Source organism: Xiphias gladius, chromosome 4 (genome assembly GCF_016859285.1).
Source record: "Xiphias gladius isolate SHS-SW01 ecotype Sanya breed wild chromosome 4, ASM1685928v1, whole genome shotgun sequence".
NCBI lineage: Eukaryota > Metazoa > Chordata > Actinopteri > Istiophoriformes > Xiphiidae > Xiphias > Xiphias gladius.
Genome location: NC_053403.1, coordinates 15366226 through 15380607, shown reverse-complemented (window position 1 = coordinate 15380607; position 14382 = coordinate 15366226). Strand labels below are relative to the sequence as shown.

The window sequence follows — 14382 nt, the reverse complement described above, 5'->3', positions numbered from 1 at the left end:
TTGGCTCACAGGATTGAAAATCTGTGACCTATGTCACTGATGCACCGTATGCAACATTAATACAACATCATACTGTAACTGCTACATAGGGAAGTTATAATACAATCCTCGGCTGTAATGTGACCCTGGAATCCAGTACATGCTCTTACTTACTTTGCTGTGGCGCCACAAGCTCAGATCTGATTTTTAACTTACTTTTGCAGAGCCAATTTATAAGCCGAAAGAAATAGTGGAATTATTTTTTTTTTATCTATACAATGAGAAGGTTGGTGCCCTAAAAGATTAAAAATGAAAATACAAATCTGATCATGTTGTTTTTGGTCTCTTTGGCATGACTTGCCGTCAAAGTAACATTGTTTTCAATATATAATCTGTTTTGTGTTTCATTTTTATCATACTGTCTTTCATGTGTTTAAAGACTTTTTTTTTTTGTCTCTGCTGTGGTTTGAGAAGATGCCCAGGATCATTTCAGGTTTAATTCAGTCTGTCCATGAAATGTATGTAATAAATTCATGTCAACTTTCAAAGCACTGAAAGATTTTGTGCGGCAGGAAGAGGTTGTCAGGTCTGACCTGTTACCGGATAAATGAGGCGTTGCGGGTTCCATCATTGGAAAATGAGTTACAATTTATATTTGAACCTTTTTACAAAAGCTTTTACTAAAACTAGCACCCAAACACACAAACTGTGACATTCAAATACAGTAACATTGTGTTTAACAGTCAGATGTATTCATGCAATTAATTAATTAAACAGACCATTTTAAATAACTGGTTTTATGGCTGATGTGTCAATATTAAAGATTGTTTAAACCAAAACACATATGGCAGGTGACTGTTTTTACAATAAACACTGAGAACTGTGACTGAACTTGTTGAAAAAACTGAGATAAAACAAACAGATGGTAACAAATGTAATAGTGTGCAACTGAGGTTCTATTCAACGTACTAAAATAGCAGTTTAAAAAAAATGATAAATGACTTCAAGTCTATTCACTGTTTTCTGATTTGCAGTTCTGTGACTTCCTGAGTACAGTGTTTTAGCGCCTCTCAAATATACATTTCTAACATACGCTGTATACTGTACAATGAGACTGCATGACAAAATGCATTGACACTGTTTTGGAGGTGGAATGCTGCAGCAGTACAGTCTGATGGAGCAGCATCATTGTTATTTTTTTATGGATAACCCTTCTATGTAATATCTGCCAGATAATATATCTATAATAACATGTCAAAATGTAAAACAAAATGTTTCTGTCAATGGCTTTGAAACGTGCTATTACGATATTTGATGTAAAGAAAATTTTGGCAAAGTTATGTAATTTCTCTCTACATTGGCAGTAAATGTATAGCCAATGTGAGAATGTCAGAACGTTATCGGTTTTATTGGATTTCCAACCCATTTACGGAAACCTTTAACCATATTGCATTGATATATCATCTGGCAGTTTTTGCATTAGTAAGTGTCGGAAGGTATTTATCATACATAGTGATAGATACTGATACTGTACTGTCCAGGAGCACACGGATTAAACTCTGCAAGACTGTGCTCCATCTCAAAGTCCTCCAGTACAGCTGAACCAAGCACAGACACTAGACAGACGCATTGAGGTAAAATAGAAAAGATGTGTAGATGACAATCAAAATTCCCCAAATACAGTTTTCCACATCCAGGCGCGGATCTGGTCATGTGACGCAGTCGTGATTCCCACATTTTGCGTTCCAGTCCAGTACCTCTGTCCCTCCACTAAGGAGGTGCTTGTTGTGTATGTGTGTGTGTGTTACAGTCAGGAGGTGTGTGTGTGTGTCATGTGTGGCTGTGCAGATGCTGAACCGGCGGTCTGCGAGTCCCCAGAATTCTTTGTGTCATCAGTTTTAGTCACGCGACGCCCCCTCTCTTCAGTCAAAGAGCTGACAAGCTGCAGCACATCTGGGTGGTGGAAACGACCTGAGAACAAAAAAATTTTAAAAAAAGAAAATGATTTTAAAAAATGCATGTACAGGCAACCTGCTTCAAAATCTGAGATCTATAAATATTCACGTGCCCTTTTACTCGGACCAACACACACAACGAATAAAAAGTCATGACAACATGTCAAAATTAAGTTTTTTTAATGACTTGAGGCCTGACAACCCGTTAAATCAAAGTATATTATTTGGAAACAGCAAACAAAGGTCAAAGGGCTTTTTATTTTGAAAGACCTACAACCATGGATTATTGACTGTTTTATCAATCAAATAACTCCTTCGATACTTTAAAAAAAATGTAATAAGAAAACTCCTTAATTGAATATGTTTACATTGAATGAATACTACAAGTGTTTATTTCCGATGTTTACAGCACAGTTCTGAATCATCTTCTCTGCACACAGGCTATCCCCAAGGCCCGAACCCAAATGTGAGTAACTTGGGGTCCAGTGAAGAAGAGAGCAACGGATGTGAAACGAAGAAGACGACGGTGGCTGATTACGAGAGCAAAAGCGAGACAGGCGTGAGAGACTTACCGTTGGTGGAGTCAAAGAACTCCTGAAGTCTTCCAGGCGTTGCCTCTAACTCTTCGTACTCGTGAGCCTGCAGGATCATCTCCAGGAGGTCAAACTGTTTCACCAACCTGGCCTCTGGACTGCTCTGGGTTTCATATTCCTGCACATAAGACAAGTCTGTGTCACACAAACGCATTCTATGAAAGTGGCCTTGGATCAGGAGGTAGAGCGGGTCGTCCACGACCCAGAGGGTTGTTGGTTCGATCCCCGGCTCCTCCACATGTAAAAGTGTCTTTGGCCAAGATACTGAACACCAAAATTGCCCCCGAGTTATCACGGGTTTGTGAGTGTGTGTCTATGTATAGAAAAGCGCTGTAAGAATGTGTGTGTGAGAGGGTGAATGTGGCATGCAGTGTAAAGCACTTTGAGTGGTGAATAAAACTATATAAGTGCACTCGATTTACATGGTACACGTGATTAAGAAGCACAGTCAGCTCTGCTGAGCCTGCTATTAGATTAGTTTCATTATTTACCTCCCACAGTCCGTAAATCTCCTGTTTGAGCCCCTCTGGCAGAAGACCCGTTAGATGTCTCATCGCTTCCTAAAAGAGAGGTGAGGAGGTATTGGAAAAGCCCAACACAGCAAAGACTTCTTTTGTATAAACCACCTTCCTGACTTTTATTTTTCTCTATCATCGCTCACTTAAAAATGCCACGTGGTTACACCTGACCGGGTTTTGGGGTTTCATTCAGCAAACAGAAACATAACCCAGAACGCATCAGCAGTGATACAGACACCGTTGGATCTAACAAGTCAAGTGACCTTAACAGACTCTGTTGTGTGTAGATGTAATGCGAGTGCTTCTGGTCTCTTGCCTCCTCTCGCCTGTGTTTCTCTGCTTTACTGACGTTGTCCGACGGAGCGATATCTCCCACAATGCACTCTGCCATGTCATGAACCAGAGACAGCTTTATACACCTAAAGACAGCCAGATGCGCAGACAAGGTAACAGTAGACAATGTCAGTAGATAAATGATTTTTCATTTCGTGGTGAACAACTCCTTCCTCAAAAGTTTACAATTTTACAAACTTTAATCAGATAAAGTGTAAATGTTCAGTGCTTTAATCTGCACATGAGATTATGGTGTTTTCCAGCCTAAGGTGAATCAACTGATATGCGTTGTGTGTATGACCCACCTGTCCTTGTCCACTGTGGGGTCAGTGATGGTCAGAGACATCAGGGCCATGCGGTACATGTGGTCTGATACGCTCTCTGGCTTCTTCACATTCCTGTACACCCAGCCGGTCCTTGGGACCCTCTACAGGAAACATCGCCCACAACACACACAAGACATCAGCGGCACAGAGGACGGAGAGGAAAAATCTGTCCTAAAATCTATTTCTCATGACTTTTCTCACCAGCTCAGTGAGTCTGCGCGTGTACACACTGACCTCACTGCACAAAATCATTGAAACATTTTGTTGTTTTCTGGTTTTCTTAGTTTTTTATGATTGTAAACTGACTTTCTTCAGGTTTTGCACTGTTGGTCGAACAAAACGACCTCTGAAAAGACTCAGGAAACTTGAGATGGATTACATATTGTACCGCAAGCGGTTAATCAGCTAATTAATCACAATTGATCAATAATGAAAATATTTGTTGGGAACAGCTCTAGGGGGAAAACTGCCATTGCCAGGAAAAAATGTGAAATTAAAATCAACATTGTGAATTAATCTTACTCCCATTTTAACAAAACGATTTGTATAGTAAATTATTAATAATTTATTCATCACTATCACTACACAGAGCTAGAATTGGGTATTGTCATCTGGATCTTAATCAGTAATCATAATCCAAGATAATGATAAATTATTTTAGTCCAGGCAGCATTTCTTTGAGCCCACAAGGACCTTGTAAAACAGTCGTATTGTTTAATCACATGTAAATTAATCCCTCAGTTTACAGCAGCCAGGCCAAATGGTCCAAAGTACAATAACAAGGTGCTTTTTCTCGCTGTCAAGCTGTTATAAATAGAGGTATAAAGTGTGTTTGCAGAGAGAGAATGATGAGCTTACTGTATCAACACAATCCAGCACCAGCAAAACAGTTTGAAAGGACAAGCTACAGACTAAGACTCAAATCAACCAGTCTCAGATCCAGAGAAATCGAGCTTCACTTAATTTGTCGTCCATTGTTGGACAGGGACAAAATCACAAGAAAATCAGCCTGAGTTTGGGGAGAAGTCTTACTTTGAGTTGTCCGATAAATTTCATAAACTGCAGCATATTGCTCACGCCGGGTGCTGTCTGCAACGTGGCCGCCATTACTGTCCGTTGCTAATGTAGTAGCCAGCGCGACCGCAAGGTGGCAGCATTAAGAGATGGTATACTTAAATCCCGGTAAGTGGATTTGCTTTTTGGGTTTTTATTGTTTTCGTTTTTTATGTGCACATCGAGAGAATATTTCACTTGACATTATTTTGTCCTCGCTGTGGACGCGACATTTTAAATTATTCACTAGAAGTATAGAAATAAGAAAAATGTAGATGGCGGTAATGAAACAAGCGATGATGTAATTGGCAAGGAAAGCCACGAAGAAGAAGCACTTGTACCGGAAGTAAGAGAAGCGGGAGATTGGAAAACGTAAACAAACTTTTTGTTGGTGTGAACTTTTGTTTCACTGAACATTTGAAAAAATGCTGAACAAGGCAGCAAAACTGAAATATACTATTAAAACGAAAGCGAAGAATAACATAAATGTGAGGCCGGCGTCTGAAGCGATGGTAGGAGCCAAGGATATGAATTCTGACTGGTCGCTTTGTTTTTTGGCTAATTTAGCTAAGCAGGCTAACTTTAATAACAACCAAATTTCTCCCTGTTTCCTCAGATTGAACTGCTGACATTGTTGTTTCTGAGCAGTCTGGCAGAGGAGGCGAAGGCCAAAGCTTTTGAAGAGAAATCTGCAACGATCAGAGCTCAGCATGTGAGAGCAGTCTCCAAGGTTAGTTCAAAGACGGCACAAATCGTGGGTTTTACTTTTTTACGACGTTTTATTTGTATTAACATTATTCTAAAATGTCACCTAACGTTAAACGGGTCTACGATATGGTCTTAAAATGACCACACGTATATGTTAACAGAACCGTAAATTACTGATACACACGCTGCAATTTGAATTCCTTTTATATTACACGTTTAAAAATATATCTGACGAGAGCTGCAGCTAACGATTATTATCATTGTCATTTACTCTGAAAAATACTTACCCAGTCAGTCGTTTGGTCTATAAAAATGCCTTTCACCGTTGACTTTAGGTGGTCTCTTCAGATGCTTATTTTGCCCCTCCAACTGTCCAAAACCTTGAGATTCAGTTAACTATCAGATAGGACTAGGGCAATAGTCATATTTTAGAGGCAAACAATAATGAAATTGTGCATTTTTTGCTTTAAAAAAGGACTTAAATGATCTATCAGTTATCAAAACAGTTGCTGTAACTTTCTGTCGAAGGACTAATTGATCAATCGACTAATCTTTTCAACTCCGCCTCTGATCAACCCTGAGGTGCATTTTACAGTGGTTGTTTCAGTCCAGAAGATTGTCTGATGGGCCTATCCCACAGCATTACAACTAACAAATACACAATACTAGTCTCAAGTTTTTTAGTACTGTATATGTTTGGATTTTTATTGACAAGGTCGGCATACAAGTGAACAAGAAAAATGAGAGGTGTGTGATGCTTTTTTTCTGGGAATGGCTAACATCTTGAAGACTATTGGCAGGTGCCAGTAGCAGCCTACATATTGTAAAGTTAGGTCCATAAGTATCTGGACAGTGACACAGTTTTTGTAATTTTGCCTTTGTACTCCTCCACAATGGATTTGAAGTGAAGCCATCAAAATTTGATTGAAGTGTAGACTTTCAGCTTTAATTCAAAGGGTTTAACAAAAATATCACATTAATGGTTTAGGAATTAGAACTATTTTTATACATAGACCCTCATTTTAAGAGGATCAAAAGTAATTGGACAGTTGACTGACAGTCACGTCAGTTTCATGGCCAGGTGTGGCCTGTTCCCTCGTTATTGCATGACAAATTAAGCAGCTAAAAGGTCTGGAGATGATTCCAAGTGTTGAATTTGCTTTTGGTAGCTGTTCATGGGAACTCTCACTATACGGTCCAAAGAGGTGTCGATACAAATGAAGGAGGCTATCATTAAGCTGAAAAAACAAAACAAACCTATCGGACAGATAACAGAAACGTTAGAAGCGGCCAAATCCACAATTTGGTACATTCTTAAAAAGAGAGAATGCACTTGCAAGCTCAGCACCACCAAAAGGCCTGGAAGACCACGGAAGACAACTAAAGAGGATGATGACAGAATTCTTTCCTTGTTGAAGAAAAACTTTTCACAACATCTAGCCAGGTCAAGAAAACTCGAGGAGGAAGGTGTATCATTGTCAAAGTCTGCAATCTAGAGACGCCTTCACGAATGTAAATACAGAGGGTTTACCACAAGGTGCAAACCACTGGTAACACTTAAGCACAGATAGTTCAAATTAGACTTTGCCAGGAAACATTCAAAAAGCCTGCCTAGTTCTGGAACAAGATTCTTTTGTGAAACCAAGATTAACTTGAACCAAAATGATTGGAAAAGAAGAGTATGGAGAATGAAAAGAACAGCTCATGATTAAAAGCATACCACATCATCTGTCCAACATGGAGACAGTGTTATGACATGGGCAAGTATGGCTGCCAATGGAACTGGGTCACTGGTGTTTATTGATCATGTGACTGCTGATAGACGTAGCCGGATGAATACTGAAGTGTACAGGGCTGTACTATCTGCTCAGATTAAGCGAAATGCTGCAAAAGTGATAGGTAGGTGCTTCACGGTACAGATGATAATGACCCAAAACATACTACAAAAGCAACCCGAGAGCTTATCAAGGCAAAGAAATTGAATATTCCTCAATGGCCAAGTCAGTCACCTGACCTCAACCCGATTGAGCATGGTTTTCACTTAGTGAAGACAAAACTGAAGGCAGAAAGACCCATAAACAAGCAGCAACTGAAGGCAGCTGCACCCTGGCAAAGCACCTCAAGGTTGGAAACTCAGCATTTGGTGATGTCCATGGGGTCCAGACCTCAGGCAGCTATTGACTGGAAAGGATTTTCATCCAAGTATTAAATATAATCCTTATAGAATATTTATAACCGTGTTGGTTTGACCAATTACTTTTGAGACTCTGAAAATGACGGACTCTGTATAAAAATGGCTGTAATTCCTAAATGGTTAATGCATTATTTTACTGTTTTTTGTGTTAAGTGTTAAGAATTAACTGGATCGGGAACTGTTAGTTGTCTGCTAGAGGTACTTACTAGATATCATCAGGATCTCTTCCCCCTGTTCAATTAACATAAAAGTCGAACATTTCGTCAATTCACTTACACCCGTTTGTTATTTATATTTCAAAACAAAATGATTTTACATTGTGTGCACTTGTCAAAATATAATAAAATACAAGTAAACATTAAAAGACTCAAACATACACATTTACCACATTTTTAAATACTAGTATTTATATGATATGTTATTGGTATTGACAGTTTTTGATTGAGATGAAGAAATTGTGCTTAGTAAAAAAAAGATCATATTTCATCTCATGAACATTTTGAACATGAAGTAGATTTACAAAGGTTTTTTTCCTGTCTTTATAGAAAGTCCTGAAAAAAGCAAGAGGATGAAGACGGTGAACTGCATCATTGTAATTTTAATGAACATCATTGTGAATGATAGCAGCAATAGATTTGCTTTTTTATGATATATATTTTATTTTATTCTGACATTTTTTTGTTCTATTCCTTGTGCAAGCAAATTTCCTGTATCTCTTTTCCTTTCATCAGAGTTTTCTTGTTCTTTATTAAATTCCTGTGAATCTTATAACGAATCTTATAATGCGTCATATTTTACACGTCTCAGAGCCGCAACTTACAGCTGCAAATAATAGCTTTCTCATCTTAACATATTCATGAATGCTGCCACCATCAGGTCAATCTTCACATTAGAAAGCTATTAGAAAAAACAGTGTGGATCCAACTATGGACAATACCAGCAATACTCAAAAGCAGTAGCAAAATAATTTTATCAGAATCACTTGGAAGACCTAAAGCAGACTAATTTTTTAAAGATGTTGAGTCTATTAAGCGTTGAACTCCAAGTTGCGGATGGTTCAGCGTACATTAGTACTTTCAGATCTCTTCACCTCCTGTCTCGCGCTCTCCGTCATCTAATCCATCTAATGCTCAGTCTTCGCAGCCTCTTCGCTGAGCGTGGGCTCAGCCTCCTTGTAAATTCCTCCCTCCTTCACACTTTATAGATTATCTGCGTGCTGAGATGCTATCCTGGTCATTCCCTATCACCACAGGGTTCTTGACGGTGAGACTTTTGACTTTTTTTTATGTGTGTGAGTGCTGAAAAGGTCAACATTAGATTGTTAATTTTGCTCAATCGTGCAGTATTTTATTAACCTGACAGTGCATCTTCTGTTTCACCAGAACCTTGATAGCAGGTGGTGATCTCAAGGATGTTGCCGGTTTGTAGTGGACTCACATTTATTGATCTGTTCCAGTGCAAGTTCAGGATTTATCTTTATAGAGTCTTGGCAAGTATAAAAACAGCATATCAAGTGCTTTAATACAAAAATGTGAAAGGTTTAACTTTAGTGCTTGGATTTGAATTTTAGACGGGTTAATGATGGGTTAACATGATTACAAGTACATGTCCATATGCTTTACATTGGCCACTGACTTTATTATTCACTTGGTGTACTCCGTCTTTATCATTTTAGTTTTCCCTCTTTCTTTTTGGCAGCTCAGACATTCCACGGCCCCCAATGGTTATTTTCTTCGAGAATCCGATCTGGCACCCCAGCGAGACCTTGTTATATTTATGTTCCCTGTCAGCCCTGTCAGTTTGAGGGGATGTTACCGGGTTTGTGGACACCCCGTGTCACAGCTATTCTCTGCTTGATTCACATGTTGTTATCACAGAGCCCTCCAACATTTGATAATACATCTGCATATATTTTCAAATCTAAAGGGGGTGTTAAACTTCTTCGCACTCGCCTGTTGAAGATATGTACTTTACCGGCACAATCTAATCCATAAATCTATTACATGTAGACTGATGGATGATACTGTTCTGTAGCAGCTGCCCCTTCAGAGGCTCCTCTGAGGTGTTACTTTATCGTCCTTCTTTCTAGGTTTGCTCTTGTTCTCGAAGGATTCAAGAAACATACCCCTCTTCCTTTATCAAAATAAAGAGGTAGCCTAGCCTCACTGTGTGTGTGTGTGTGTGTGTGTATGTGTGGGTGGGTGGTTGGATTCGGGTTCGTGTCTGAGCACCTGTTGACAATTTAAGCCAGCCAGCGTAGCCCTGTCCAGCCCCTCTGTGTGGCAGTGTGTCTTTTAGCTCTTTCTCTCTCTGATAAATCACCTCCAGTGTCAAATCCCACTGCAAAGCTCCTGCTGATTCCTCATTTTGACATTTTTCCAGATAAGCCAAGCAGTAAGAAAGCAGGTCAGTCCATTTTGGCAGAGATGTTGTTATGATAACTTGCCGTGCCTTTCTTAATTGGGAGCACATGGTTTCACAGGTTTCAAGTGTGTCCCTGTTACTGTCCATTTCTTTCTGCAGAAATAGCATCATATCAGTCTAATATGAGAAGTCATTTAGAAATAAGCACAAGGCATATCACTAAATTTGGCCTTTTAACAAATTAGGGTATTTTTGATGCTATAAGAACTGACAGGCTCTGAAAAGATTCGGACCAAAGCACAGATTCATGAATTGCATAGAAAACCAATTCCAGGAAAATGCTTTTGCATGTAGGGGAACACTGTATAATTCAAATCTGTTTTGGAGAAGTGAATAAAGAACCACAGATTTCCCAAAACAGGCGATAATACATACCGGGATGCCAAACAACAAATCCTCTGGAGGGCTGAAGCTTTCATCATTTTCCAGTGGTTTTGTGGGAATCACCGATCCTTTCTGACACCTCCTTTTCTCTAGTTTTGTTTTCTCATTCAGAGGGGCTAAAATCACCCTGTATTTTTGGTTTTCATTTCCTGAACTCATGTCTTAATTGAAAACACGCAGTGCCCGATCGTGGCTTAAGTCAAACTAAATTTAATAACGGTGGGTACATGGGAAGTGCAGTTTTTCTGCAGCGGATGTTTTTATTTATATATATATATATATATATATATATATATATATATATATATATATATATATATATATATATATATATATATATATATATATATATATATATAATATATATATATAATATAGAATATATATATATAATATAGAATATAAAAAAGCTGTTCCATCATTGTTACTTCATCCATCCCATGGGAAGAGAATTTGAAAAGTTGGTATCGATGTTATGATGTCCTGCCATTTTAGTTTAAACTGAACAAAAAGAGATATTTGGTTTTTAGTCCAACACTCACCCTCTGTGCCATTACATTTGGCAGTTATTTAAAGATGTGACATGACAGGGTTGGAGAGGTTTGTGCAGTTAATGTGCTACACTCACCTCTAAACATGCACAATGAACCCCCTGTTATCGTGCCAGAAGGGAGCAGGTTTACTTCTTCAAGGCTTGCATGCTAATGCTTTGGCACATTGTGTATTTTAGTGGAAGGCACAAAAATGCATAATTTGAAAAGCAGTATAGTTGACAAAACAATGAAGTTTTAGCAAACAATGATTAAATGATCGAATGGTTGTTGTTGTTTTTTTTACCAAAATAGCTATGCATTTCTTTTTGAGAATTCTGAATTACAGTCAATATTATTATGCTGTTAAAAGGACTCTAAAAATGAGAGACCATCCTCCAGACATGTTTTAACACATCTAAAAGATACTTTGCTTTGAATAATAATTTGAGTCTAATATTTTTCTTCCACCAAAAAAAAAAATTCCATTACCTTGTTAAAAATTCTTAAAATTATATCTACTCCTCCCTCATTGAAAATGCAGAATCTATCAACATGCAAATATTTGTTGTTTCAAAAGTCTAACTACTGGACACAAAATGTCTCCAACCTCACATAAAAAGTCAATTCTCAATCTATTTGTGGTGGATTCTACAAGTTTCCACATCACACTTGTGTAAGTTGCATACTGGACCGTGATTGGTTTCCGGTTGTGATGTCACAAAGTCCGGCTCGTGCGTTCACGTGTTAAACTCTGATTTAAGGTGAGCACAGAGAAGCTTTGCCCCCTTCGTCAGATGAATACGAGAACGGCTTTCTCTCGTTAAATTCTGCAGAGGTGAAGGTCAAACATCCAAGTGAATTAACATTTTTGTGAGGGAAATTAATAAAGGACGCAGAATTGCAAGATTGGCTAACTAATAAATAAAGAGTGCATGGTTTCCAGTATGTTATATCATATGCAGAAAATACAGTATCATCTGTCACATTCTTTGTGCTGGTTAGGAGCAAGAGACAATGTTCATGTGATAATAGATCAGGAGGAGGGTCGAAAAAGAAGGGTAACACTGGAGAGGAGGGAGGGAGTGAGTGTGAGAAACAGAGACAAGCTCACAGCAGCATATCCAAACTTTATATTAGCTCTGGGCTGCGACTGTCATATGATGGTTTCTCTTCTGTTTGCATTCTTCATGGCATTCTGCTGGCTTGAGTGATCTCATGGAATGCACATGGGATTTTTTCCTCAAGAAAACATTTCCGCATCACACTGCTGTCTTACCCACACTGTAGTGTCTGCATGGGTCCATTTGAATTAATTCTGTGTAGAAATTCACACCTTTGTTTTGGGGTTTTTTTTGTTTTTTTGTTTTGTTTTTTTTTGTGTCTGTTTTTTTTTTTTTTTTTTTATGTACATCATGGGATTGGAGATGTGATGCGAGGTGTCTTTTCTGACTGGATTGATGCCGTGCTGAAGGTGAAGGAAAATGCGGATACAATCATTAATTTGGATTCTGCAATTCATGAATCTAACAAAAGGCCTAGACCAAACAAAGATTCTGCAAAACAGGCGTAAGTATTCAAGCATAAATTGTCATCTCCACTTCTCCAACACTACTCTTTGATATGGCTCCTATGAAATGAACGTTATCTTTACCCATTTTTCTTGGATAAGATAGTAAACAGACGCCACATGTGGAGACAATAAGTGTGTTCTTTCCGCTTCCAGGGAACAATGTGCTCATTAATTTCCATGGTTTTACCCACTTGCGCATTACAAATTTCAAAGCTTGGCTTTGTCTGTTGGCCCTGTTCTCATAAAACGAAGTTGTCTGTAGAATTTCATACTGTAAATTGATCACAGAGTATTTCACTTGCATGCGCTTAGGAAGAATATAAATCTCACTCAGTGATATTGTGGTCAGGCTCCCCGTCCAATTGCACACACACACACTGACACAGACATTTCATGTCCTAATTTGCCTTTAACCCATAACAGGTAGCTCTTCAGTGAGCAGACTCTGTCCAGCAGGTTGTGCATCATGCTCGGCCCTGAATGGCTGTCTGTCCTGTAAACCTCGCCTCTTCTTCCACCTGGAGCTGGATGGGATAAGGCAGAGGGGCACCTGTCTGTCCTCCTGTCCCCGGGGCCACTATGGCATGCGCTCGCCACACATCAACACCTGTACTAGTAGGTACCAATGAACACATAGAAAAGCTTGAGTGAGACAAGACTGGATCAAGTTTGTCTGATTTTATCGAACCAACATTTGGGATTACAATGGCAGATGGCTTTATTGATGATTAGTTTGCCATTGTATTTACATGAAGAACTAATGCTAAGGAAAGGAAGCAAAGAGCAACATTATTTTGTTTCCTGGTATTGTGGTCAATCTGCGCTGACCAAGGCTCCCTCCCATTGCAGGGTGCAAAGAGGAGTGCGCTTTCTGCTTCAGTGAAAATTTCTGCACTCGTTGTCATGCGGCCCACTTTCTGTTCCGCGGTAAATGTGAAAATAGCTGTCCAAATGGGCTGACGGCAAACACGGCACTGCGAGAATGCACAGGTGAGACACCGTCTCTACTGCGTGTTATTCATGTAGTATTGTAAGGCATGTGGTGTGCATTTTCCATATTGTCAGGAAACTACAGCACATTGTAAGATGTTTGTATCCCTCTGTCTCAGAGTGCCCTATAGGCTGTGAAGTGTGTGTGAGGAGGAACGTGTGTCTGAGGTGTAGAGCGGATCTATACTTTCTCCATGGGCAGTGCCACCTTACCTGCCCAAGTGGATCTGAGCCTGATGTACAGGTCATGCAGTGCATCCCCCAAGGTGAGGGAGATTCCCTATCTCTAACGTCCACCATTCATTTCTGCTATCTTACATTTTTTTATCCCCTCCCACCCAAAGAGTGTCTCATTCATCGTCTACTGTCTCCTCTAGTGAACTGTGAAGTTGGGGAATGGACAGAGTGGGGTCCATGTATGCAGAAAAGGAGCATGCGGCCCTACAGCAGGGGCAAGGAGACGCGCACCCGACAAATTCTGAGGGCCCCGAGTCTCTTCGGTGACCCCTGCCCACATGTCTCAGAGATCAGGAAGTGTGTCCTCAAAAAGAGACAGAGTCCAAGGAAGTTGTCATGAGTTGAAACCTTGCTGCCATTGTGGAGATTTTTAAATTGTTATTGCACATTTCAAATTGGCTGGTAATAAAATGTAGAAATTTAAGTAAAAATGGCAGTTTAACATAATAAAGGGATGGATGGATGGATATAGTGATCTTTGATACAATTCCTATGTACCTAAAAATGCAACAATTTTGCTACTTTACTTTGGCTGAATTTCATATGATTAGCAATCATGTGCTAAATTGGTATCACTGGTGGCCA

The 14382-nt window shown here is 39.3% G+C and overlaps 3 protein-coding genes across 3 annotated transcripts; 2 read left to right on the top strand and 1 right to left on the bottom strand.

Annotated features, from left to right (window-relative positions):
• Positions 1–760: 760 nt before the first annotated feature.
• hddc2 (HD domain containing 2) lies at positions 761–4858 on the bottom strand. Its single transcript, XM_040125765.1, has 6 exons — positions 4737–4858; positions 3684–3805; positions 3362–3464; positions 3019–3087; positions 2507–2645; positions 761–1950 (listed from the first exon to the last, which is right to left on the bottom strand). The coding sequence occupies exons 1-6, from the start codon at positions 4809–4811 to the stop codon at positions 1790–1792; spliced, it is 669 nt and encodes a 222-aa protein (XP_039981699.1). The 5' UTR covers positions 4812–4858; the 3' UTR covers positions 761–1789.
• A 180-nt stretch (positions 4859–5038) lies between these two features.
• On the top strand, positions 5039–8427 carry cenpw (centromere protein W). Its single transcript, XM_040125767.1, has 3 exons — positions 5039–5269; positions 5374–5487; positions 8205–8427. Exons 1-3 carry the CDS (start codon positions 5183–5185, stop codon positions 8229–8231), a joined length of 228 nt encoding a protein of 75 aa, XP_039981701.1. The 5' UTR covers positions 5039–5182; the 3' UTR covers positions 8232–8427.
• Positions 8428–9250: 823 nt separating this feature from the next.
• LOC120789337 (R-spondin-3-like) lies at positions 9251–14137 on the top strand. The gene is made up of 6 exons (XM_040126005.1): positions 9251–9260; positions 9988–10065; positions 12994–13185; positions 13420–13560; positions 13680–13826; positions 13938–14137. The coding sequence occupies exons 1-6, from the start codon at positions 9251–9253 to the stop codon at positions 14135–14137; spliced, it is 768 nt and encodes a 255-aa protein (XP_039981939.1).
• The last annotated feature ends 245 nt before the right edge of the window (positions 14138–14382 follow it).

Coding starts and splice junctions, on each gene's coding strand:
- LOC120789337 (XM_040126005.1), top strand. Junction 10,066..12,993: donor GCCAAGCAGTAAGAAAGCAG/GTCAGTCCATTT, acceptor AACCCATAACAG/GTAGCTCTTCAGTGAGCAGA. Junction 13,561..13,679: donor GGCACTGCGAGAATGCACAG/GTGAGACACCGT, acceptor CCTCTGTCTCAG/AGTGCCCTATAGGCTGTGAA.
- hddc2 (XM_040125765.1), bottom strand. CDS start 4,811: ATGGCGGCCACGTTGCAGACAGCACCCGGCGTGAGCAATATGCTGCAG. Junction 3,806..4,736: donor AATTTATCGGACAACTCAAA/GTAAGACTTCTC, acceptor TGTTTCCTGTAG/AGGGTCCCAAGGACCGGCTG. Junction 1,951..2,506: donor GTTCTTTGACTCCACCAACG/GTAAGTCTCTCA, acceptor TTTTGTTCTCAG/GTCGTTTCCACCACCCAGAT.
- cenpw (XM_040125767.1), top strand. CDS start 5,183: ATGCTGAACAAGGCAGCAAAACTGAAATATACTATTAAAACGAAAGCG. Junction 5,270..5,373: donor GGCCGGCGTCTGAAGCGATG/GTAGGAGCCAAG, acceptor CTGTTTCCTCAG/ATTGAACTGCTGACATTGTT. Junction 5,488..8,204: donor ATGTGAGAGCAGTCTCCAAG/GTTAGTTCAAAG, acceptor CTGTCTTTATAG/AAAGTCCTGAAAAAAGCAAG.